The 26294-nt window shown below is 42.0% G+C and overlaps 1 protein-coding gene across 2 annotated transcripts in view; it reads right to left on the bottom strand.

The window, feature by feature from the left end:
* The window catches only part of BCAS1 (brain enriched myelin associated protein 1), a 96503-nt gene that overhangs the window by 3986 nt on the left and 66223 nt on the right, over positions 1–26294 (bottom strand). Inside the window, exons 7-10 of one of the 2 annotated variants that reach the window (XM_065892448.1) lie at positions 20872–20913; positions 13168–13341; positions 5107–5172; positions 4578–4584 (exon numbers count right to left, since the gene is read on the bottom strand). In XM_065892448.1, the coding sequence (XP_065748520.1) occupies positions 4578–4584; positions 5107–5172; positions 13168–13341; positions 20872–20913 (289 nt within the window). The remainder of the gene's footprint in view (positions 1–4577; positions 4585–5106; positions 5173–13167; positions 13342–20871; positions 20914–26294) is intronic. The other variant, XM_065892447.1, reaches the window with a different exon arrangement.

Below are 26294 nucleotides of genomic sequence, written 5' to 3' on the forward strand. Positions count from 1 at the left end.
ACACGTCACTCTTCTTGGGATGCCTGGTCTTTTCTTCATGATTATGTCTATCTTAATTTCTGGCGTGAAACTGTCATTTCATAAAACAGTGGTAAAAGAAGATAATGGTTTTAGTTGTGAACATACATCTTTTCATGGTAGAGTGAAATGTTTGCATTCCTATTTGGTTCCTACAATTTGGAGGAATAAGGCTGTAAAATCCAAAATTCTAGGTAAACTACAGACAACCAAAAATCTGTTAGGAAGTAAAAGACTTTTTCCCATAATTTGCTTGAACTGAAATGACTCTGGGGGTCAGACAGATAAAACGAAAGCATGAAAGAGGCTAGGGGTAAGAATAATCATATGGTGAACTTATTTCCCCAGTTGTGAAAGCAGCATAAGGCCAAAGAAATATTTCTCTAGTGTACGAAAAACAGTTCAAGCTCTGCTGGCTCTGATGCTGGGGGGATAATTGGCAGTAGGGGGCACTGTGGTGAATTGAATGCCACATGCCTTGTCTAGAGGGGCCACAACTGCTCAGACCCACCAAAGATACAATGTGGGATTACAGCCCCAGTGCTGTCATATCTTCTACGTTTTCAGATGGAAACTTGAAATCGAATTATTTCAAATGCAAAATATGTCAGTTTAAAAACAGTGACATCGAAAGTTTTAAAGCCCTGTTCACAGCAAACAACCACAACACAGTTATCCCTGTGGGCTACATTTGGCCCACTGGATACGTATTTACAATTTATGATTCATAAAATGTATGTGTTGTCCCCAAGTCACAAAGTTCTAGGACAAAGTGACAGTTTTGATTCAGAGGGCATAGAACTGTCATTTCACATCAGTGAATCAAACACACCCCTTAGAAATGAGCAGGAAGACAGAGAAAATTCCCCTGTCCCGAAGGCCTCCCCAAGCTACAGCGCCCTCCTGGAGGGCAGAACTCCTTGGAGAACAAAGCCTCAGACATCCAGTGCAGCCCAAGAAGATGTTTTACAAGCACATATCCTGAATATTTCTGTTGGATCCCAGTTGCCAAAGTTGTAGCAAATGCTAAGATACAGATGTTGAGTATAACAGAGGGCTAGAGCACATACTCGCCTTAGAAAGAGACAGAAACTCCCACCGTGCTGCTCTGCACAAAGGCCAGAAACCAGTGACCCTGCTCAAACACCCTGTTAACTGTTTTTGTTGCATAGAAGATTTTAAGATAGAGTAGCTAAAAGCTCAGTGTCTGGAGTCATAAGAACATGGTGTGGGGACTTCCCTGGTGGCGCAGTGGTTGAGAATCCGCCTGCCAATGCAGGGGACACAGGTTCAAGCCCTGGTCCGGGAAGATCTCACATGCCGCGGAACAACTAAGCCCGTGCGCCATAACTACTGAGCCTGCGCTCTGGAGCCCGCGAGCCACAACTACTGAAGCCCATGTGCCACAACTACTGAAGCCCATGTGCCTAGAGACCGTGCTCCACGACAAGAGAAACCACCGTGGTGAGAAGCCCGCGCACCACAACAAAGAGTAGCCCCCGCTCGCCGCAACTAGAGGAAGCCCGCGTGCAGCAACGAAGACCCAACGCAGCCAAAATAAATAAATAATAAAATTAAAAACAAAAACATGGTGTGGCTCTGGTTTCATCACATCCTTGCTGTATGACCTGGAATAAATGGTGTGATCTCTCAGCTTCCTCTTCCGTATGGGAGTAACAAACAAACAAACAAATCATACTTCATGGTGCTGTGAGGATTAAATTAGCTAGTAATGGAAAGCCCACTGCACACAGTGTCTGGATGCCAAGCATAAAGGGACCAACCTTCTTGGTCTGAGAGTGAGGGGGTTCTAGGATATGGAACCTGCCTTTTTAGAACCAGGAACGTCCAGGGCCAACTGGGATGAGTTGGTGGTCCTGGCTTAACACTACCAGCAGCGACTCTGAGTGGCTGAGCATCCAAGCTGCAGGTGTAGACAAGGTGCTCAAGAAACACAGACACCTGCTGAATCGAGTCCCCGTGTCTCTCCAGCCTCATCTTCTATCCCACCCCACCCCCTGTCCCCCGACTCATTCTGCTCCAGCCACACGGTGCTTTTTTTTCTTGAACAAACTTATTCTCAATTCAGAGCTTCCTACTGGCTGTGCTTCTGCTCGGTCTGTCTCCAGGGCTTCAGATGACTGCTTCTTTCCCAGAAGGTCTCAGCTCAAATGTCATCACCTCCTTGGAGACACAGTCCCTGATTAGAGGGTCTAAAGATGCCTGACCCCCCTTCTTGTGGAACACTGCTGAATTTTCTTTTTTTTTTAACTACCTTTCCCTATTGTATTTTTTAAAAAATATTTATTTATTTATTCGGCTGCATTGGGTCTTCGTTGCTGCACGCGGGCTTTCTCCAGTTGTGGCGAGGGGGAGGCTACTCTTCCTTGTGGTGCGTGGGCTTCTCATTGCTGTGGCTTCTCTTGTTGCAGAGCATGGGCTTCAGTAGTTGTGGCACGTGGGCTCAGTAGTTGTGGCTCATGAGCTCTAGAGCACCGGCTCAGTAGTTATAGCGCAGGGGCTTCGTTGTGCCACAACACGTGGGGTCTTCCCGGACCAGGGCTGGAACCTGTGTCTCCTGCGTTGGCAGGAGGATTCCTAACCCCTGCGCCACCAGGGAAGCCCCTGAATTTTCTTTATGTTTGCAGTCATCACGGGGATTTCTTTGCTCACCTGGAAATGTTCTGATTCCCTCCGGAGCACGAAACTCCTGTGTGTCTCTTCCATTGCTTTATCCCCAGCACCTCACCTGACACATGGTAAGTCGCCATCAAAATGGGCTGGATGAATGGCCAGCAACTCGCCTTCCAAGTGTTCCCAAAATACTTCCCTCAGCACATCACTCGGGTGTGAAGTGGGAAGTCCCTACAAACCAACAGCTCTCATGGGACACTGATTTTTTTTCAAGAGGGGAGCTTTCAATGGGTCATATCCATTTACCACATGGTTAATACTCCATCCCTATTAGGCCTAATTTTTTTTTTTAAATGGCTTAGAAACGAACTTCTGGAAACAATACATGGCCGGTTCCTTACCTTCAGAGTGAGCTAAGAATCGGAACTGTGCATGACTGCTTTGTCATGAAATGCAGAAGATTTAGAACCTTTGCTTGGGGCTTGATGCTGTCTCAAAATTTATAACGAAAATTATTCCCATCTGAATAATCCGAGTGTCTCCTCTCCTAGAACCCAGGGATGCTGGCAGGAAGCTGGAGGACAAGGTTACTGGAGCATCCCACTTGATTCAGACACTGGAAGCCAACCCAGGCTGGGAATTTCTTGGGCTTTTTTTCACGGAAACATCAACTAAGGCTTTTATAACTCAGAGGGCAAATCTAACAGGAGCAGAGAATGTCTATTTCCACCCCCCAAAGTTAAACGAAGCATTTGTCATCTCCCAATAGTACACACTAATCTTCTTACGTCTGGATCCAAAGCCCTGGAAAATAGAATGCTCAAAACATTTCTAGATGAGTGTAAATAGAATGACGTTTCCAGCTCATTCAAATTTCCACTGTTTTCAGATTTTAGAATCACCAAAATGACTGGCATAACTGTTTCACTGTGAGATTCCAGACAAAATGTACAAACATATTTCAGTGTTTCATGGTGAATGATGTAAGTTTATCATGTTTCCAAGGTAGTAAACTTTGGGATTTTTGGTTCCAAAGTGGTCTAGAGTATGGGTTTGGGGGGGGCAGGTATAGTAATAAGTTAAAAAAGAAAAATGAAAATAATTTGAATGCACTAAAAAGCAATATATTCTATGTTGAAATATACAGGATAAACTAATTATTATGGAAGTAGAAATATCATAATTTAGTAATTGCTGGAATTTGTGTGTGTGTGTGTGATATAAACAACATTACAGGGTGATAATTTCTCATCAGAAGCACAATAGTTAGTAATAAAACAACAGCAACAGCTATGGCTTTATATGGTGAAGCCATATAAAGCCAATGTGAAAGTATTTGGAGTAAGGAAGTAATTAAGGTTAATTGAGGTCATAAAGATGGGGCCTTGATCCAATAGGATTAGTGTCTTTGTAAGAAGAGACGCCAAAATACTCATTCTCTCTCCTCTCTGTGGTATTTCGTTATGGCAGCTCATGCCGATAAACACAGCAACTAACATTTGTTGAGTCCTCTAAACCAGGAATGTTCTAAGTGCTTTACATGTATGGATTCACCTAAATATGACAGCCCTGTAAGGCAGCACTTTTCCTAGCTCCATTATACACATGAGAAACTGGGGCATGGAGAGATTGGTAATTTGCCTTTGGTCACACAGCTAAAAAATAGCTGAGCCAGGATTCAAACCCGGGCAGTTTGAGTCTGCAACCCATGCTCTTAACCACATCTCTGTATTACCAAAATTAGAACAAGAATATTTGATGACATTTTTGTGGAGGTATATTTCTAAGTTAAAAGAGAGTGCAGGTTATAAAATAGGGTGTTGAGCATGAGATGATCCCACTGGGGAAAAAAAATACATATATTTATAAAAATGTCATAGCTGTCTCTTTAGGATAGAGAAAATGATAGAAATGAACCACCTGACCCCATGTCTTTCACACATCTATTCCAGAAAAAGCTCCTACTATGTACCAGGCACCACGCAGTGTGATAAAAAAAAAATAGAAGAGGCCCCTTCCTTGCTCTACAAATACTCCAGACAGGGACGGGAAGGGGTAGGGGAGACAGATAACTAATGGACAAATGACTTATTTCAATGTGTGATAAGTGCCATGAAGTAAAAGGACAAGATGCAGGGATGATGGGTGGAAAGGGAACAGCTTTTTGAGGAGGTGACATTTAGGCCAAGATGTGAAGAATGGGAAAGAATTGTCCATGTGGAGAGAGGGAAGGACTCACAAAGGTGCTTTGCAGTAATAAATAGCTGAGGAACTCTAGCTAGTTCGTGCTTGCATCTGCAAAGCCCAAAATGCTGCCTGGTATACAGTAGGCACCCAACCTAGAGACAACAAATGAGTTGGCTGTGGTTGAGAATTGCATCAGAAATGAGGCTGCAGAGAACCAAGAACATGCCAGCTAAACCCACCATTGAACCGAGTTTACAGATCACTTACTTGGTAGCTGGAGTCTTTCCCATTTATTTCTTCTGAGTGGGTGATCCCTCCATCCCCTTTCACTGACTAAAATAACAAACAGACAATGGCCTTTCAGCTACCACAAGCACAGCAACATGGAGAATGCAGGGGAGGTTGTGAAATGGATAACCTCAGTCATTCATTGTTGAGATTCAAGGTCAGGACAAATGGAAGACCAACTAGAAACGCATTCCTCATGAGTCACATGATTTCCATGTGGTCTATAACCAGAGTCTGATTAAATTCAAGTGTTGGTCTCCAAAAATAACTACAATAAAAGTCCTAAACCCTGGGATTAGGTGATTCTGGGATAAATAAATGATGATGAAAATACTGATGTCGGAACCAGAAGGTGGTTGAACATGTAGAATGAATGAATAAGTAAATAAACAATTAAACCATTGGTAGCTATCTATTGGTAACATTTAAGTGGTGGGTGTTTTGCTGTAGTATTTTTTGCCCCTGGCGGAGTGATGGACTGTCGAACATCCTATTTTCCAATCTTTAGTGCCCCCTGTGGCCGGCGGCATCAGGGACAGGGCTGAATGGGGCTGATGTCACAGATTTGGGTCCTTAAATCAAAAATCTAAGCTAAAGGTTCTACAAGTGTGATACCGGGACCAGCAGCTTCAGCATCACCTGGGAATTTGATAGAAATACAAACCCTGAGAACTACACCAGATCTACTGAGTCAGTAATTCTCGGGGTTGAGACCCAGCAATCTGTGTTTTAATAAGCCCTCCAGGTGATTCTGAGGCATCACTGCTTTAAACTAACTGGCCATAGACAAATACGGACCAATACTGGAGTCTGTAGTTTTAGCTGTGGATTTAGTAATGTTCTATGCTTGATGCTTGATAGAAGACCTAAGAAATCTGGCAATGAATTGTTCAGTTATTAACAATTTGGACTCCGGTCTAACCCCACATATTTTTTCAATGCTTATGGTCTCCTCCTCCTGGCTAGAGGGAGGGATTGTAGAAGTGGAGGTTAAGCTCTGTGGCACAAAGAGGAAGACTTTAGATTCCACTGTTATTCTCTTGGCTGTTCTGCTTGCGGACAGCAAGAACCTATATAACACCTGCACGGAGAACAGTTACAAACATTAAAGCGTTCGGTACTTTTTTTACTGGTTAATATTATGTGCCTCTATAATCTGAGATAGGGTACTCATATTAGCAGAGATAATAAAAATGATTATTTATGAAGGCTTTTAGTGGAGTGCTAAGTGCCCGCAACTGTACTAAAGGAGATAATAACGTGCGTTAGTTCATTTATTATCACTCCACAGTCTTTAGAGGAACAATTTTATTGCTCTTGTTTTACCAGCAAGAAAATGGAAGCTTCGAGAAACTAACATGGGTCATGGAAGTAGCAGGTTGGGAGCCATGATTTGGCACTATGGCAATGAGTCCATCTTCTATATTCTTATTTATTTTTTTATTTTTGGCTGTTTTGGGGTCTTCGTTGCTGCACGCGGGCTTTTCTCTGGTTGCGACTTCATTGTGGTGCGCAGGCTTCTCATTGCGGTGGCTTCTCTTGTTGTGGAGCACCGGGTCTAGGCACGTGGGCTTCAGTAGCTGTGGCTCGTGGGCTCTAGAGCGCAGGCTCAGTAGTTGTGGCACACCAGGCTTAGTTGCTCCGCGACATGTGGGATCTTCCCGGACCAGGGCTTGAACCCGTGTCTCCTGCATTGGCAGGTGGATTCTTAACCACTGCACCACCAGGGAAGCCCCATCTTCTACGTTCTTAACCTCCTCCCCACACTGCCCGTAGAAGGTAGGAGGTACCATTCAACGAACAAACACTTATTGAGCATCTACTATGAAGCTACCTAATTAGGAAAAATGATAAGGGCTTGGATAAGGTGGAGGTTGAAAATCTCAAATAGGGATATTTATGGGACATGCCTATCATCAGGGCACAAATATGCTTATCTTTACTGCTTGGTGCTGTTCTCTGATTCAGAAGACTTGACTAGGACTGTCTGTGATTGAACACAGTATGAGAATTCCAATATCCTTCCTACCCCCAAAGCAACCTTTCCAGAGCTAGGCTACTAGGACCTTGATATCTACTTCTTCATTGATTAGGAATGGAGAAGCCATTCCTGAACTCTTTCTTCAGCCTGAACTCCCGGTGTCTGGAAGTTCCATGCACTTTTCTTAGAGATATCATTGTCATGGGTTTCTCCAAGCTGCTCAACCCAAAGGCAAATAAGGATCTGTTCTCTTTGTACAATTCAGACCCATTCAGATGGAAGGTGGTCTTTTTCTTCCTCTAGGTCTTCTGCATTGTTCTACAAGGACCAATTTCTTGAGAACATTCAGATAAAGAAAGGGCTCTCAGTTATTATTTCTCTCCCTGCAACTAGCTCTTTCAGCTCTCACCCAAGAGTTTTACCACTTTGGGATTTCACGGGGCTTCCAGAATTCAGGCTGTGTTGTAACTGCCCTGCCCACTCAAACATACTCCCTAGGGTCCTGTAGAATACAGGGTCCTGGCGGCCTTTAGGGAATGCTGAAAGGCAAAAACCAACCAACATGGTTTTTTAAAGCAAAACCTGAATGGATAATTAGGAGTCATGTTACACCCGCTAAGAGAGAGATTTTTAACTTCCCCTTAATTGTTTCAATTTGGTTAGTGTTAGGTACCTGCCAGTTTAAGGTTAAAATTGATCTTCTTCTTCCTTCCTTTCCTAGCTAGCCCTTGAGGGAGAGTTTGGATTGAATCAGAAGGCTCCCTTGACAGTAGTGGATCTAGGCTACTACCATCCTGAAAACAGACCCTCATGCTGCCAGGGAAATCATTGCAAATAGGTTCAAAGTCTTTAAAAAAAAAAAAAAAGGAGAATACCTCGAGTTTTTCTATGATTTTCCTCTGTTGTTCACTTTGAGGCATATAAAACGGTATTTATGCAAAGGTGACTGTATGCTGAGTTTAGATAAGGGTCTTATTAAGTCCATCTGAGGTCTCTTCAATACCTGTAGTTATTAACAATTTCTCCCCTCCTTCCTCCCTCCTTCCTTCCTTTCTTTCCTTTCTCCTGCCCTCTCTCCCTCTCTCCTTTGTTTTCTTTCTACCCCTCCTCTTTCCTCTTTGCAGAGCCCTCTTTCAGTGACAAATTAAAATAGTTCCTGTTGGGCTTTTTCTATTCAAAGGACCATAACCTCAGAAGCTTATTTTTCCCAGCTGTCACAAAAAACAGAGTTGCTGTTTAAAGAGACAAAAACGCTTTCAGAGACTATTTAGTACTTTAAAGAACAGTTTGAAGACTATTAAGTAATTGTGGAGATTTCCCAGTGTGATACTGAGCAAGTTTCTTTACAAAGAGTTTATTTTTATTCACGAGAATCAAAGATGAAGCATCTCAGGGCATCCAGCCTGCGGTGCTGAAATGGGATCTGGTTGTGAATCCAAACCTTGCATATTAATGAAATCACTTTTAAATTTCTTTCATTGTGTCATGCATTCCTATAGCTTGATACTCTGAAGAATGTTGGAAGCATCTCTGATAGATATCACTTAGGTACTTAAAATTCTAGTGGAAGTGTTTGATGGTCAGTTCAAATCTCTTTGAAAGGAATACAAATGTATTTTGATAGAGATCTATCCCAACTGAAGTTGAGATTTAAAGGGAGAATTGGGATATTTTAATTTAGTGTGAGTAGAGGAGCCCGACTGTTTAGTAAATCAACCTCATTAGAACAAATCTAAAGAACAGGACCTGCTAGAAAGTTCCAGGATAAACAAAGGTTATGAGTCCAATCTTTGTGTTTTACCAAGACGCTCACCTGAAACGGAATTGGACAATTCAGACAAAATGACACAGCCAAGGTAAATCTCACTTTAGTGACAAGTATATTCAGAAAACTTTCGTCCAAGCTTTAGGTAAGACATGTATGAGTTCTGCTTTCCTGTGCTTTGTTGTAATTTCAGGTGGAGAATCACAAAAATGGAGCTATGGTTGTTCTATTTACTCTCAAAGAAGATGGCTGCCAGAGGCAGCACAGGAGGCAGCAGCAACAAGGCTCAGCTTCCGAAGCAACGAAAGCCTGACTCTGAATTCTGGCTCTGCTGTCGACCGGCTCCGCGACCTTGGGCAGGTCACTTAAACACTGAGTCTTCGTGCCCTCATCTGCACGGTGGGGCAGTAAGAGTGTTTGTTTCACAGGGTTTTTATATTAATAAATGCATTAATGCATGCCATGTGCTTAGCCCGGGCCCGGCCACATCATTTGCATGCAAAAAACAAACAGTAGCTATTATTATTATTACCATTAATAGCTGAGACCCACCAAATGACTCCAGAGTCCCCTTTTAGGGTAGGAAGGAATGCAAGTCGCCAATGGAGACAGGAATTACCCCAAACAAATGCTACTTTCAGAAACCTTACCTTAAAGAGCAACTCAATATTGGTATTTTAACACTCAGGGAAGAAGATGAGATCAAAAACTTTGGCTAAAAGACTCCTGTTTGTTGTTTTATAATTATCCTTACAAACTATTCTCCTTTTTCCACAAGACAATTTCAGCAGGTTTTCTTCGATTTATTAGATTGAGTGTAATTAACAAAATCCCTCTGATTTCATGGCTGTCTCACTTGGGCCTTTACTTTGCCCAGTATTAAAGTTCAAGAGTCTTTCTTATCTAAGCCTGAGAAGGTTATTCCAACAAAGAATTTCTTACAAAACTAATGGTCTAGAGAAAGAGACAGGAGGAGGATTAAATGAAACAACGTATGTGACAGTGGTTTGCAGGAGAAAGCACTTCTCAAGTGTAAGGTGTTATTAATATTGACAAAGTATAAATCTGTATCTTTGTACTTCCATCCACCACCTTTTCTTCCATCCACCGCCATCTGCCTACCTGGTTTGTGGGTACATGAATACGGTTCTCCACCCACGCACTTTGTAAAGACATACTAGTGCTTCAGATAGCCAATTTCTTGACATACCGTTGAATTAATACACATAAGACTCTTTTTCTATTTAGGGCGTGACAGATGTCTTAGCTATTCCTTGAAATTTTTTCGAAAGTCTGTAGGAGCCCATAGGATTTTTGTGAAGTGCTATATCTACATGTGCCCAATGCAATGTCAGGACTTACATGACTCTATTTTCTTTTCCCTGAAATATAATTTGACAAATGATCTTCTTTCTATTTTTAGGAAAGATTAATTTTTGGAAAGAAAAAGATCACTTTAGAAATGAACTGGGAAATGCATTTATTTAAAAAAAAATACTCAACCAAGAAGTACTTTGCCATGGGATAGTAAAATACGCTATCTGAAAGAAATTTAAGGGAAGGGAAGGCTAGAAAGTAGAAAATCAATGATCAGATGAATGGAAACCCTGATTACAAAACAAGGGTGATGTGTTTGCAATCGAGTTTTCTCTTCTATTAAATCAATTACTTTTAAAACTATATTTTGCTAAAAATACTTAAAATCAGTTTAAAACATTCACTTATTCAATTATAATGCTCAGGCATAGACTAAAAGAAATAGAAAATAAAAATCCCATAGCGATGGGCCAGAGGCTGCCTCTATCTTCAAGCCCTTAAAGCAGTTTTTTGTTTGTTTGTTTTTTTCCCTACATAAATCGAAAGACTTTAGTTTGGAAGCTATGAAATATTACCCAAAAGTGTTTCCTGAAAAAAACTGCTGAAGCTGACTTGCAGGATTCTACATTATGGGGATATTAACACCTGGGCAAAAAGGAGACGTGTAACGATATTCATGCAGGTTAGTAAAGCAGCTGAGATCACGTGTGGAAGATACATGGTGCATGCTCACTGAGTACGGCACAGACTTCAAAATAAGTCTGTTTTCCTTACTAGGCTTTGTTCTCCATGAGGACAGGGACCACGTCTATTTACGTATCTGTATCGTCTAGAATATAGTGGGAGCTTAATAATTATTTGTTGAATAAGTGAATAAAGGAAATGCAGAAAGTTGGAAACCAAATGTCCATCCATAGCGCAACGGTTAATCAGAACATGATAAACCCAGACAATGTGATTCAATGAAGTTCTCAGAAAGAGTGAGATGGCTCTGTATCTGGGGCTGCAAACTCAAATACCCAGGGGATAGACCAGAAATGTCAATGAGGGAGGTGGCCTGGGTGGGGCAATAGGGAGTGGTGGGAATTGTGGCAAACTTGAAAAAACCCCTGTCTTTTGTGTATCTGAATTAACTGCAATGGGAATATAATGTTCTAATGAAAACAAAACAGAATGCAAGACCAGAATAATTAAGAAATCTGGAATTTGAGGGGAAATCTCAACCATCATGGAAGCTTGGGGGTTTAAACATTAAAAGGAAGCAATGATATTCAAGCTCCCAGGTATAACCCTTTTAGTGGGCAACAGGAAACAAGAACAATGGACATTACAAGACCTGGCACTGTGAAGTGACGGAGGATTACTTGGGGAAATGTGTCCTTTTCTACCCCATCCCTATCCTATGGAGAATCAATTCCAAACAACGCTTGTTTCCAATTTGTTCAGACTTACACAGTTTCTACTGCTAGAAAATATCCCCAAACAGCATCTAATGGATAACTCCAGAGGATGAATTTAAGTATGGAACCTCACTTGAATTTAAGGACTTGTTTTGAATGGATGCATTGGGTGGTTTAGAGGTCTTTCCTGCTTTATTTGGAGTCTCTTGTATTTTCCTCCCTTTTAAACGAAGAAGTCTCATGTTGATTATTTGGAAGAGAAAGTCATTCTGTTTGCTTTTTTTTTTTTTTGTATCTCTCAACTCCATCCAGAAACGAGAAAGCTGGACCACCCTCAATGTTGTGATGAGCTATTTGGGGATCCCATTTGTAATGTAGATGGGTTGCCAGAAAGAGGCCAAATGTTCTTTTCTTTCCTGATGTCATGTAAAAATTGATTTAAAAATCTCAAATCTTGATGCCTATTTTCAGTGCCAAATTGCAGAATAAATGGCCAGGAATATAGATGGGGTTCCAGCCATGCAGGCTGCCCAGTACTTCTTACTCCATGAGAATTCAGCAATAAAAGAAAATGATTCCTGTCAACAGTTTCTAACAGTGATTTCTAATATTCCTCATCTCCCACTGGCAAGGGTTTTGTTCTGTTTTGTTTTGTGGACTAGAAAGAATTCCTTAACAGATTGAGCTTGTGAAATTAGAGAGTTGCTTTCTCAAAGGATTAATTCCCAAATACTCCTGAAAATAAAGGCACACTATAATGAAATTCTTGTTTTTCATTAAAAGAGAATTAAACCAATGACCTTTTACATGGTTTTTTGGTTTTTTGTCTTCCAACCGATTGGGGTTTGATTACATTATATTACTTAAGTTCCTGGATGTTTAGATATTTTATGCACATGACTCTTCACAGACGGCCAAAGATGTCTGCCCAGATTCTTTCCATTCTATAGAAATTTAAAACATGGCAAATTCACCAACTAAACTATACACCCTCACTATTAGGAAATCGTCATTTCCTTTCATATCATACCCTTTCTGGAATTATCTATAAACCAGCTTTGCCCAAATTTGTGTCACTCATACATCCCCTTCAGAAGTTTTCCAACATCAAAATATAACTTGAACTATTAATTACTTAATCCTTTAAAAATGCCTTATGTTCTTTATGTAAATAAACGTATTTTCAAAGGAAACTGCATATTATTACCATAACGAGGAAAATGGGATCATTTGCCAAATACACAGCGAAACTTTTAAAAATAAATAAAATTAAAAGTAAGCAACACTATTAACTTCCAGGTTGGTATTGTTGTCTGCCACAGCTCAGGAGCCCAGGCCAGCTCTTCCTTTGTTAAGAAGGCAGTTAGCAGGGGTTAAAGGTTAAGGAAAATTAGCAATAAAGAGAGACATTCTCTGTGATTAAATCAGGAGGACGAAAGGGAATTTTCTCAACTCCTATTCGGTTTATATTCCATCTATACTACCTAGAATCATGTCTCACCACCTGACCTGGGCTCTTTGGTCTCAGAAGCTGATGTATGTATTTCAGTTTCCCTGAACTGGAAGCAAGGGCTTACCCTCTGCCTGAGAAGCGCCATCAGAGAGGGTCTTGGTGTTTTGCGTTCTGCTCTCTTGAGTGTTTCTTCTGTGGGTTCAGGTGTGCGATCTCCTTCTTCGCTGAGATCCACTGTTTGTAAGGCTGATTCTACTTCTTCGGACTTTACAGCCTCTACCTGTGATTCACACACCACCTGGATTGTTTTGCCAGGTAATAAGACAGTGGAAAAAAAACCCCATCCCCCAGACATGTTTTATAAAGTGGGGTCCCTGTTCTCCCCTCAACCACATGGTAGCTACAGTTTGGAGTCTAGGTTATACACAGGCACATCTTGAAGAAGTAATACTTACATCATATCATGTGCTCTCCAAATATGCTGAAGTGGAAGAGACAAAATTCCTGCCCCGTGAAGCTACAAGGCTTGGATAGGGAGTCCCTTTTAAGGACTGCCCTTCAGAGCATGCTCAATACCCCTTCCAATCAATCTATCAGACCCACCTGTTTGGTCTCCCATAAAGGTAAATCACACCTGGCCTGTGTAATTATGTCCTTAAGAGTACAATCTTAGGACAGTGGCCAGGATGTTTTCCAGTGCACATCCTAGCTCGCTGCAGCTGTGGAGAAACCGTCCTCTTTGCAAGAAAGGATAGTGTGAAAGTTTCTCAGTTTAATGGGCTTGACTTCCTTGTTAACTCATTTTCCCACTTCTCCCCAGACCAGTCACTTGTTCTTGTTACTTAACTGAAGTTCCTGCTTTCAGAAACAGGATGAACTTGGCAAGAGAACCCCGGCTAAGTTCCTGTGGCCCCCGGCAGGGTACCTCGTGAGCTCAGCGCCCCTTGAATGTCTGAAGGGATGGCCACCAGTGGGGGCTGAGATGGAAGCCCTGCCCTTAGATGGTTCACCTGCGCTCTGATTCCAGATTTTGTTCGTTTGCATTGCCTCACTCCGTTTGGGCTGTGCCCCAGTCACACCTGGGACAGCTTTTGTGTTTGCACTGGTCCCTGCAATGCGACAAGAGTTAGTTGGCCTGGAAAGAGTTTTATAATTTCCTTTTCGTTTCCTCAGGCAGGGGTTGGCAAACTACTACCAAATTCATCCCAGAGCCCGTTTGAGGATGGCCCATGAGCTAAGAATAGATTCTACATTTTTTAAAGGGTTGGAAAAATTGTTTAAAAAGATGAAGAATTGGCAACGGAGACTCCATGTAGCCGGCAAAGTCTAAAACATTTACTATCTGGCCCTTTACACAAACACTTGTCATCTCTGCCGCAGAGAGAAGTCCTCTAGAGCCAAAGGCATCTTTGCATTTGTTTTGGCTGGTGCCAGACCCCCAGCTTCCTCCGAATCCTGTTCTTGCTGTTAGGGAGGAGGGGAGGGGAACTTAGTCATTTCTAAAAACACAGGATGACTGTGGAGAAATCATTTTCTGTTCCTCCATGCGGAATATACCATTGGTTTGCAAATAACCCAAATGATCCAAATTGAGAAGGACCCTTCATCTTTATATTGTCAGCTGAAGCAGGAAGGTGCCCATCAACAAATCAGCATATAGAAACATCCCCAAACCTGGCAATTAAATCATAGCATTGTCTCCCCACCTTCCATTTCTTAAGGTATTGACACAACTCACAGCATTTTCCCTTTGTAATCTAAGATCTAGGTTGGGGAGTTATAAAGTCAAAAATCCCCAGAATGCAAGGCAGGTGAAGTCAGCATGGACTGACCAGGTTTAAGACAAAAAGGAGTGGTGGGAACTACGACAAATGAAAGTTAAGTCGTCCCACTGAAAGACAGTAAAACACTAAAACTACTGGACAGTCAAACAAAGCACGGCTGGGAGAAGGCTTCTGCTGCTGGGCTGTCTGTCTTCACTCAACCCAGGCCTGTCTTTAGGAAACCAGGCAGAGACTAGAGCCAAATAAGAGACTGGATTAGTGGTCAAATGTGGTCCTGGGTTTCCGCATCCAGGCCTGACTTAATTTAATTGCATTTCTGAAAAATAAGCTTCAGCCACAAGAGCCCTGGGGTACATCTGAAATGTAGGCAGCCTGATAGAGTGACCGGCCTGCCTGGGCCTAAATCTTGACCCTACCCCTTCCAGGGGCTCTAATCCAAGTTTCCTACTCCACATGTCTGTGCTTTCATTTCTCATTTCTCAATGGGGATAGTATGCACATCAGAAAGTTGTTTTGAGAATTAAATCAGGCAACACATGTGAAGTTCTTGGAACCGTGCCTGACATATAATAAGCACTTAATTAATTAATTAACACTAGCAGTTGTTACTTAGGCTATTTGAGAGCCATTTAGGCTATTTGAGAGCCATTGTTACTTAGGCTATTTGAGAGCCATTTACTCCACGGGCATGAATTATCTGGAATCACCCACCATGCACATGTCCACTATTTAGAGAAGATATCAATAACTATCTCTTACTATGTCAGACGTTGTACAAGGCATCTTTAATATATTACCTCAATAAAGAGTTACTGAGTTACTCAAGACAGCTCATAGTAGGTAACATTATCCCTATTCTATAGATCAAGAATCGTAATGAGTGAATGACTTAGCCAAAGTCACACCACAGGCAAGTAGTCATTTCAATGAGGATGGAGTTGTTTACCAGTAACTGAATATCTAATAGTGACTTAACCAATAACAATATGGAAGAAGAAGGTTGAAAGTAGGAAGTTGTGGGGTTGGTTTGGTGGCTCCACAGTGCTTCTATAACCTGGGCTCTTTCTATCCTTTGGCTCTGCCATCCTTGTCATGCTGAATTTTCATCCTTTTATCTGCTGCCTCATGGATATAAAGTAGTTGCCACAGTTCCATGCATCACATCCTCAATCCAATGTCCTAAGAAGGAAGGACAGTCACAGCAAAAGAGTGGCTTCAAATGAACTTCTGTATTTTGATCCTCTACTCAGGGTACATTTCATTGACCAAAAGTCACACCCTTACCCCTTGACTAATTATTGATGAAGAAAATGGGATTGTCGGTTTAGACAAATCACAGTGAAATACTTTGGGCTTGCCAACCTTACCTAAGATCAAGAGAAAGAGGGTGGAGGAATGGGAAATGGCCCTTAGGTAGGTAATGAACAGAGTCTGACTCACGGACTCTGGGTTCAGATTTATTTGCGATTGAAGCAGCAAGTTCATTTTTTGTGTGGAGAGCCTGGTGGGCCACTTACTCATATGATAAAGTGATTGTACGGGAATAACTTTGCACATCAACTTTACTTGAGCGCCAATGGTTTTCTTACTGGACCTTTCCAAATGTCAAGGGGTGTCAACTTATAAATCCTAGCCCAGAGTCCATTCTTCAAAACACAACTATTTCAGTAGGAAGAAAAAAAGGCACTTCTAGGGACTCTCATTAGCTTTGAAGTCAGGCCAAGAAGTCGGCTTTCAGCAGCCAAGAAAAAAAAAAAAATCCACTGACATCCAGTGTGGAAATCTAGAAGGATTCGAGCTAAGTGAGGATCTGATTTGCATATACAGACAGAAGAATTTGATTTTTATTTGGATAGCTTTCTGATTCCTTTCCAGGCCAGAGCTTTGGAAAAAGTTGTTCCTTATTCAGAATATATGACTGCATCTGCACATTTTAACTTTGGGTACAGTAGACAAGGTGAAAATCAGATTTGTGCTATATTTTAGAATTAAATCTCCCTTGCTTGATTTCAGGAGGGGATGTTGTATGTTGCATGTAGATGGCTAGTACAATTAACACGGACAATACACATTTCAGCAAAAGGTTTCACTTTTTGCCCCTAGTAATATACCGTATTTACTCTTAAAATTTGGTTTACACAGTTTTTACTAGAGCTGTGAGTTTCAGAAACTGATTTATAGCAAAATGGATTTCCTCCACTTAAACTTCACCCATGACATAATAATATTGATATTAAATTTTTTAATTATAGAATCTTATTTGGATTTGTTCTGATTTGATTTATAACATGATTATTTAATTGCAAAGACACTGTAGAGATTTTATTTTTATACCCAGTAACTCTTTCACATTCTTCCTCATTCTCAGCCCCCTAGGTTTTCTTTGGGAGGACAATCCTCCCTAACTTTAATACTATGTAATATGGATGAAGCTGGTTGAGCAGGTCTAAGCCAACTAACATGGTCTAGCTCCTTGGTCATATGAGTTCAGGGATGGGAATATGTGGCAGAAAGTAGAATTTTCCCAATTATTCATTCTGCCTTCCTATAAAAGAATTACACATGCATGCCCACTGCTGTGTGACTTGCTTTGGAGAATGGAATGTGAGTGGACATGATATAAACCTCGACTGAGTGAAAGTTTTAAGAGCTATTCCATGGCTCAGCCATGGCACTATTTTCTCTCTGCCATTCCAGCTGCACCTCCTTGTTGAAGGGGCTGCTTTTTCCATCTAGATTTCAGCAGGAAGAGGCCATAAGGATCACCCACAAGCCCACTTACAGCCGATATGCAGCATGAGTGAGAAAAAAAAAAAAAGAATCTGTGCTGTTGAAAACCACTGGAATTCGGGGCTTGGTTGTTATTGCAACACAACCTGGCAGATGCTGACTAACAGAGCATGGGAACCTGTTTAAGTCAATGAACAGGAACAAATTCCAGGACATGCAGGGTTGCTGCTGGACCAGTTTCTCCTTTACTCTGCACTGGTTGACGTGATGTTGGAAGGCAGAGGATGTAGCCAGGCCAAGGAGGCTGAGCCAAGGGAGAGCACGAGAGCCGATAAGTTCCACTTTCTTTTTAATCCAGGTAGAGATGGCTTTTCCTTCACTTGCAACTGAGAAGTTCATCACTAAGAAAGAGAAATACCTGTTTCCCTGATCTAATAGGTCACTGGGAAGGAAAGCTCCCACCCCCGCCCCCAGCGCCCCACCATTAGTTAGAACATTACCTCAATTAACCAGTGGTCAAAACATTTTCAGGTTACAACAAAAGAATTCAATATTTTCTGTAGTCAGGATGAACAGATTTTTTTTCCTGTTAGGACCAAAGGCTCATTCTAGGAAAAGCGTTAAAACTTCCAGGGGCTTCAAGCACCTTATTTTTCTTTTCATTAAACATTTTGAAAAATGTTGACATCAGCCTGCTCTTTACTTTGCATTGGGTGATAGATCAGTTTTGGAAATTCTCGGTAGAGAAACTTTAAAAACTAAACTCAATCGCATTTCAGCCAGAAGAAGTTGAGACTGTTTCAGGACTCTTGTAATATGGTTAATGACACCTAATTGTCCTGTTCTGAAGGTTTAGAGTATTATCCATTGTTTGGATTAACACCATCTCTCTTACTTGGGAAAAGGAAATTAAACTAATTGTTTTACACATACTTTGACTCCACGTGGACACTGAGTCAGCTGTGAGGTGTGTAATTTCATGAGGAAATATAATCCCTGATTACTGGGAAGCACTCACTTCCTGTTGTTACAACTCCTATGCATTGACACTCCCGCAGGGGGAGGCAAACTCTTCCTGTAAAGGGCCTAGCAATTACTCAGTTCTGCCCTTGTAGCATGAAAGCAGCCATAGACTGTGTAAAGGAAGGAGAGTGTCTGTGTTCTAATAAAATTTTATTCATAAACACTGAAATTTGAATTTTGTATAATTTTCACGCATCACAAAATATTATTCTTCTTTTGATTTGTCTTCAACCATTCAAAATGTAAGAACCATTCTTAGCTCATGGGCCATACAAACACAGGTGATGGGCTGTATTTGGCCCATTAACGGTAGTTTGCCAACCCTGAATTACTGAGTTCTTCCTGTGTTTCAGGCACTGAAATACGCATAGTACCTGCATTACTCATTTAATTCTCACAAGAATCCTAAGGGGTAGGTAATATTATTACGGCCATTTAAGAGATGAGTAAACTGAGGTCCAAGAGGCAGCACAGCCTGGGGATGATGGGGCCAAGATCACAACATTTTAGCCTCACTCTTTCCAACTAATAGTTAGGAGATGAAATGTGGAAGCTTAGAAATAGAAACATCATTTGTAGGACTAAGCAATGTAAAGCCATTTTTAAATGCTTCTTTATTTTCTTGACAAAAATATTGGGTTGGCCAAAAAGTTCGTTTGGGCTTTTCCATAAGATATTACAGAAAAACCTGAATGTACTTTTTGGCCATCCCAATATTTTGCTTTCATTTGTATCTCTATCTGATTTTGTGTTATCTTTCAGTATCAATCATTTAACTAATTCATGTTATTTTTCTGTTTCAAATTTGAAAATAAAACACATTCTGTTTGCCTGCTGGAGATCAACTCTGCATTTTCACATGCGAGCTGCAAGAGACACGAGGTTCCTCGGATAGGCAACTACACACGAATATCCAAAAAGAAGTTTCTCTTCAAAAAACCTGGAACTTCGAAGCTAACAGCTGCCCTGGATTTAACCTGCAGCTTTTAAATTTAGAGTTCATGGGAAGAGTTCCCTCTTGTAGACTGCTGAAACAGAGACCTAGGCTTGCTAGAAAATAGCCAGCAAATTCATGAGAATTTGAATTACCAGAGACCTGAGCTTTGTGAGCTACTAAATTTGGCTCCAAAAAGAAAGGGGTGGGGGAAGAAGAAGAAGAAGGAGGGGGAGACAGGAGGGGGAGGGGGAGGGAGAGGAGGGGGAAGAAGAGGAAGAAGAAGGTGGTGGGGGGGCAGAGAAAGAAGGGAGAGATGGAGAGAAGGAAAGAGAAATAACAACAGTAACAACAACAACAGAGCAGATTCCGAAGGGTTTTCTCCCAACAAGAATTACAACATAGCCATTCTAATTTTTATTCCACATCACAGACATCCTTTCTGGAACATATTGGATTTTCAACTTCTGCTCAGTTCCAGCAATTAAATAAAGGTGAAAACACAAGTCCCATCCATGGCAAGCAAACAAGAGACACCTCGGAAGAGCCAAACATATTTTGCTTTGGTGAAATGATAACAAACAGTTTCTATCTTAAGGGGCTGTGAACTTCGCCCACTTAGAACATTTTCCAAAGACTGTACTTCTTTCAGAGCAGAAAGCTACTGTTTTGGGTCTGAAACTCATAAGGCCAATTTATTCATCTCCCTGGAAGATGTTTTGGAAAGATACATTTTTGTGGTGTCTCACAGGGAGCCATCTCCTTCAGACATGAATGCAGTGTCTTGAAAGTTTTGACCATCATTCTCGGAAATTAAAGGCCAAAAAGAGAGTGAGGCTCAACCTATGTCTGTCAGGTGTAGACCCACACAGTTGGCTCTCCTGCCCGGGACCAAGAGCCTCACAGCAACTATTGCAGCAATCTGCCATCATATCTGATGCAACTACCTGTCCTGGGTACCACCCACTGTTAGTGGAGAATCTAGGTTGCCATGGAAATAAAGGCGAAAGAGCGATCGAAGTAAGATGAAGCAGAGGGTGCAGCATCATTGTCCCTTAAGGAAGCGGCAAGATGTTCTTATGTTTAGTAGACTCTTTCAGCCCCTTAAGGGTAACAAATGCTAAAAATGTGTGCTCTGATTTTGCATTTTATTTGCATTGGTTCAATGGGCTTTACAAATATTTATCCAAAGTTGTTCCCCCATGGTCCCTAATTACGTGAAAGGCAGAAAGAGTCTACAACGGATGAATAACACTTGGAACATGCAAGAACCCAGGACCCCAGAGCTGACACCCGCAGTGGTCCATCATGCCGGAGATGAGTATGGAATGATTCTGTCATTTAATGCATAACTTACATTCTCCTCTGCACCTGTGGGAACTGAATCCTCTTTAACTGACTAAAGGGAAGATAAAAACAAAAGTAAGAGTCAGACTGTTACCAAAACCAGGGCTAACAGCTTTCGGGTGCCATTCTTGGACATAGCTTATGCGTACCTTGTTCCAAGAAGAAACTCAAGGAGCTTTACACAAATGTAAACAGTGTAAATTAAGTTATGTATTTTAAAATGTAACAAAGGAAAAATAAACATACAGATGCAGGCAGAATACAAATGGAGTGAGGAGAAGGGATGCGACAGAAAACACAGTCTTGGCTGTGGGCAAGGAACACGTTTGCCTTGACAGTTTCTGGTAGCTGATGAAAAGAGGGATCTATGATTGGTCACACGATACAGTCATTGTTAGGCAAGATACATGAGCTTCTCAGGAAAATTCTGGTAACATGTCCAGAGAAATTCATCCCATGGTCCTCAGAGAGCAAGCAGTACTCAGCCTTACCCTGGCAGTCGGGCAGTGGCCAGCATCCGAAGCTCCATCTTACATCAGCGTTCAACATAGGCCAAGGTCACCATGCCAAAGTACAATCTCGTTAAAATACTTCTGTGAAGGGCCAGAGGGCTGGGGTCCAACGCACCCAGCTTCAAACTCTGTTAATCCCTGCAGTAATTCTGGCATCTACAGTCCTGCCCCAAATAGGAGAGGAGTTATCCAAATTCTATCAAAGGTCAATGTCACAATCATTATATCAGTTTGCCAAGCTCCAACTTGGGAGGTCATCTTTGCATATTTTTTGCAGTTGTTCTGAAGGATTTTTAGGTGGGTGGGTGGTGGTGTTTACAGACCACTTTGAGACTCACTTGACAGAGCTGGTCTCTCTTCCCAGAAAAGTAAACATGAACAAAATATTTTGCAAATAATTTCAGGGTGTTCATAGATCCTTGTCTTTCTTTTGGATTCCAGGGTAAGAACTCTTATCTATGTTGATTTTGTTCCAAGTCCTGCTTTTATTTTTGCTTTAAAAACATGCAGTGGGAGAGGAAGAAGGGACTGACATTTGCAAATATATCTTCTTCATGTGGTGCTCTGCATACACCATGTCACTTAAAGTAGCCCCAAGCGGTCAGCATGGTGACCTTCACTTACACTACAAGAGACGGAAGTACAGAAAGGTGAAGTCACTTGTTCAGGATGGTACAGCTAGAAAGTGGTGAGGGCTTCCCTGGTGGCGCAGTGGTTGAGAGTCCGCCTGCCAATGCAGGGCACACGGGTTCGTGCCCCGGTCTGGGAAGATCCCACATGCCGCGGAGCGGCTGGGCCTGTGAGCCATGGCCCGTGAGCCATGGCCGCTGAGCCTGCGTGTCCGGAGCCTGTGCTCCGCAACGGGAGAGGCCACAACAGTGAGAGGCCCGCGTACCGCAAAAAAAAAAAAAAAAAAAAAAATGGTGAAAATGGTTCCAAAAGCCAGGTTTTCCCCCTGCCGTGATAACTTGAAGGATCAGAATCACTTTGTGTGGGGCTTCCCTGGTGGCGCAGTGATAAAGAATCCGCCTGCCAATGCAGGTGACATGGGTTTGAGCCCTGGTCCGGGAAGATCCCACGTGCCACGGAGCAAATAAGCCCGTGCGCCACAACTACTGAGCCCATGTGCCACAATTACTGAAGCCCACGCTCTGCAACAAGAGAAGCCACCACAATGAGACGCCCGTGCACGGCAGCGATGAGTAGACCCCGCTCACCCGACTAGAGAAAGCCTGCACGCAGCAACGAAGACCCAACGCAGCCAAAAATAAAATAAATAAAATACATAAATTTATTTTTTTAAAAAAAGGATCATTGTGTGTGTGTGTGTGTGTGTGTGTGTGTGTGTGTGTGTGTGTGTGTGTGACTGTGCGGGCCTCTTTCTCCTCTACCAGACTTGCTCTCTCGCTAGATGAGATCTTCAGTTTGGACCATTTATTTTTCCTTATCTTCTCATACTGAAGCTTACCTGCGCACAAAATATGTCCCTAAAATGGACTGTGGGTTTTCTGGAAGCTTCTGATTGTCAGAAAATTATAGCACACTCAGAAGGAATTGCAAGCAGTGTAGCTTTCTTGGAACTACACTCCTTCTCCCCGAGACCACCTGGATGCTATTTAATCCCATGAAAAGGCAAAGAGTTAAATGATATTTTAAAAGCCAGGCCTCCTTAACCTGACCCACAAAAGTTTCAAGAGTCAATATACTGTCTATGTCAGGCTGAGAAAACCCGCCCACTATGTAAGAATGGCACTTTTAGGTTTTCAAGCCCTCTTTCCTGTCCCAGTTGGTTGTAAGGAGACTAGTTTGTGCTTTGGTTTCCTGTGTCTGGCAAGTTCTTGGCTGTTGACTGCTCACTGTTTTCTAGAGGAAACTGAGAACTGGGTGTAGGCGATGGTGCAGCGTGCAAGGAGCTATTCTCAACAGTGATGTTTCCATCATCTTTGTTATGGCTTCAGACATCCAGATCCTTCTGATGTTTCAAAGTTGGCATTATAAGTACTGTCTGTTTCAAAAGAAATGATTATTTCCCACTTCAAAGTTCTACTACCCAGCAAAACACTCCTTATTTTGGGAATTAGCCCAGTGGGACATATCTCAAAAGTCAGTAATTTGCATACCATTTTCACGATTCTTGACCTGCCCGTGTACCATCTGTATTTACGTGATATTTTTCTTTAAGTTGACTATCTTTTTACTTAAACAAATATATTTTAAAAGAAAGCATCTTATCATTATCATGCATGTAGTATCAACATCCTCCCTGTAACCAAAAGTATGTATCAAAACTACTGCAATGAATAAAACAAAAATGCTCATTAAATTCTAATTATTTTTAAGTTTTTGTTAAAAAGAGAGACCAGCAAGTGTTATTAGCACAGTAAAAATTGACTATTAATATCACGAAGAGATTTTATAATTAAGGTCAGCAAAGAAAACAGAGTAGAATGGCGAGAAGATAACTTTGCATTACATGACTGATTAAATGTTTAGGGCTGTCTTCAAGAACCACTCAAAATCATTTTGCACATTTTTGTACATTTGCACACTGGCCTAAGGGCATAGCCTTCATGTTGGGGTGGCTGAAATCCAGTTAAAAGTAGGACCCAAAAATGGATAATGAGACACCAGGTTCTTGTTTCCATTTAGTGTTTGGCACATGTAAGGAAAACCTGCTCAGAACCCAAGTCTAGAGCATCTTGGGCTATGGAGTCAGGTTCAAATTCAGTGTTTTAGCTGTTCAACCTTGGGCTAGTCAACCACAGCTCTCTGAGCCTCAGTTCACTTACTCAAAAGTGGGCTATTAGACTGTTACCAATCAGAGAGTTGTTCCAAAGAATAGATACAATAAAGCCTGTGAAGGGAAAGTCATGGCTGAGGAGAGCTGAGACTCACCTACGTCCGGTGGCTGGGGTCAGGCCACACAGCTCCTCCCGGTACGTATGTGAAGACCTCCCTTTCCATGGGAATTAGAGACTCTGGAAGGTGTGCGTATGGTGGGAGGGACAACTTAAGCCATGTTTGCAATGAGGGGTCAGTTGTCTACAGTCTTTTCTAGAAGTCAGAAGGCATGGGAGGAGAAGAAATGAAGACTTTAAGAAAAGGACGTCAGAAAGAGAATTCACCGATGGAAGTTAGGACTCCAGGCAAGCCAGCTACCTGCAGGGGGAGTTCTGGGTAGGACTCCAGGCAAGCCAGCTACCGGCAGGGGGAGTTCTGGGTAGGACTCCAGGCAAGCCAGCTACCTGCAGGGGGAGTTCTGGGTAGGATGCTGGTGGCCGGTAGACCAACTCAGACCAGCTCAGCTACCCTCGAGTTGGGCGTCCACTGGGGAGAAAAGGGCTGCGTGGATGCCGAGGGTGGGTCTTGTTAAATGGTGTCACTCTGTGTCCCGAGCCGCTGCTCCCAGAGCTGAGCACCACACAGAAAGAGAGTTTTCTCCAACTGCTTTGCAAGTGGCAGGGGAACTATGGCAGGCTCATGAGGACATCAGTGAGGCATCGGGTAAGTTGGTGTGGACCTTCTCCTTGGTGGCTCTGGTGACAGTGGTGTGGTTTGGGAGCGATCACCCAGTAGAGACATATGGGGGCCTGGACCGAGTTGTGATCACATTCCTTAGATTCCTAGAACTATCTGAATGGGATGAGTAGGGATGTGGATTGACATGCTTCAGTCAATCTGCTGACGTTAATCTCATATGTGTAAAGCACTTAGCACAGTGCCCGCACATAGGATGTGTTCAATTAATGGAAACGATTTTTGTGAATGCTGAGGAAAAGTGGCATAAATTAGGCCTCCTTGACCTATTTAAGACTTTTCTTAGGGAACCCTCCTACATTGTTGATGGGAATGTAAATTGGTGCAGCCACTATGGAAAACAGTACGGAGGTTCCTCACAGAACTAAAAATAGAGTTGACATATGATCCAGCAATCCTACTCCTGGGCATATATGTGGACAAAGCTATAATTCAAAAAGATACATGCACTGCTATGTTCATAGCAGCACCATTCACAATAACCAAGACATGGAAACAGCCTAAATGTCTATTGACAGATGAATGGATAAAGAAGAGGTGGTACATATATGTATGCAATGGAATATTACTCAGCCATAAAAAAGAATGAAATCATGCCGTTTGCAGCAACGTGGATGGACCTTGAAATTACCATACTAAATGAAGTAAGTCAGAAAGAGAAAGACAAATACCATACACCACTCTTATGTGGAGGCTAAAATATGACACAAATGAACTTATCAACAAAACAGATACAGACTCACAGACATAGAGAACAGACTTGTGGTTGCCAAGGGGGAAAGGGAGTGGGGGAGGGATGGGTTGGGAATTTGGAATTAGCAGATGCAAACTATTATATAGAGAATGGATAAACAACAAAGTCCTACTGTATAGCACAGGGAAATATATTTAATATCCTGTGATAAACCATAATGGAAAAGAATATGATAAAGAATGTATATATATGTATAACTGAATCACTTTGCTATACAGCAGAAATTAACACAACATTGGAAATCAACTGTACTTCAATGAAATACATTTTTAAAAACTTTTCTTGACCAATTCCAGTTGCTTTCAGAATTTCCTTATATCTGTCTCAGATATATGTTTGCTCCTGAATCCCTTAGGAGCAGACATTTTTAACACTGCTCTTAGGTTATACGGGGTTCCAGCATTGGAATGGGGTACAGGATGGTGTGGATCTCAGCTAAAATCGTGATGATCTGCTCCCTACAGGATAAGTGGCACATTGACCTTCGTAAAACAAAAATCCCAGGACACCCTAACTTCAGCCCACTGTGCCAGTATTTTGAGATCCTTATTGTTTATATTTTGGATTGCATTAATGAGCCCACCCAGCCTGTAAACTTGACAAATGTGCTTCACAGTTTATTGACCAAGT

This window comes from Phocoena phocoena, chromosome 15 (genome assembly GCF_963924675.1).
Source record: "Phocoena phocoena chromosome 15, mPhoPho1.1, whole genome shotgun sequence".
Taxonomy (NCBI): Eukaryota; Metazoa; Chordata; class Mammalia; order Artiodactyla; family Phocoenidae; genus Phocoena; species Phocoena phocoena.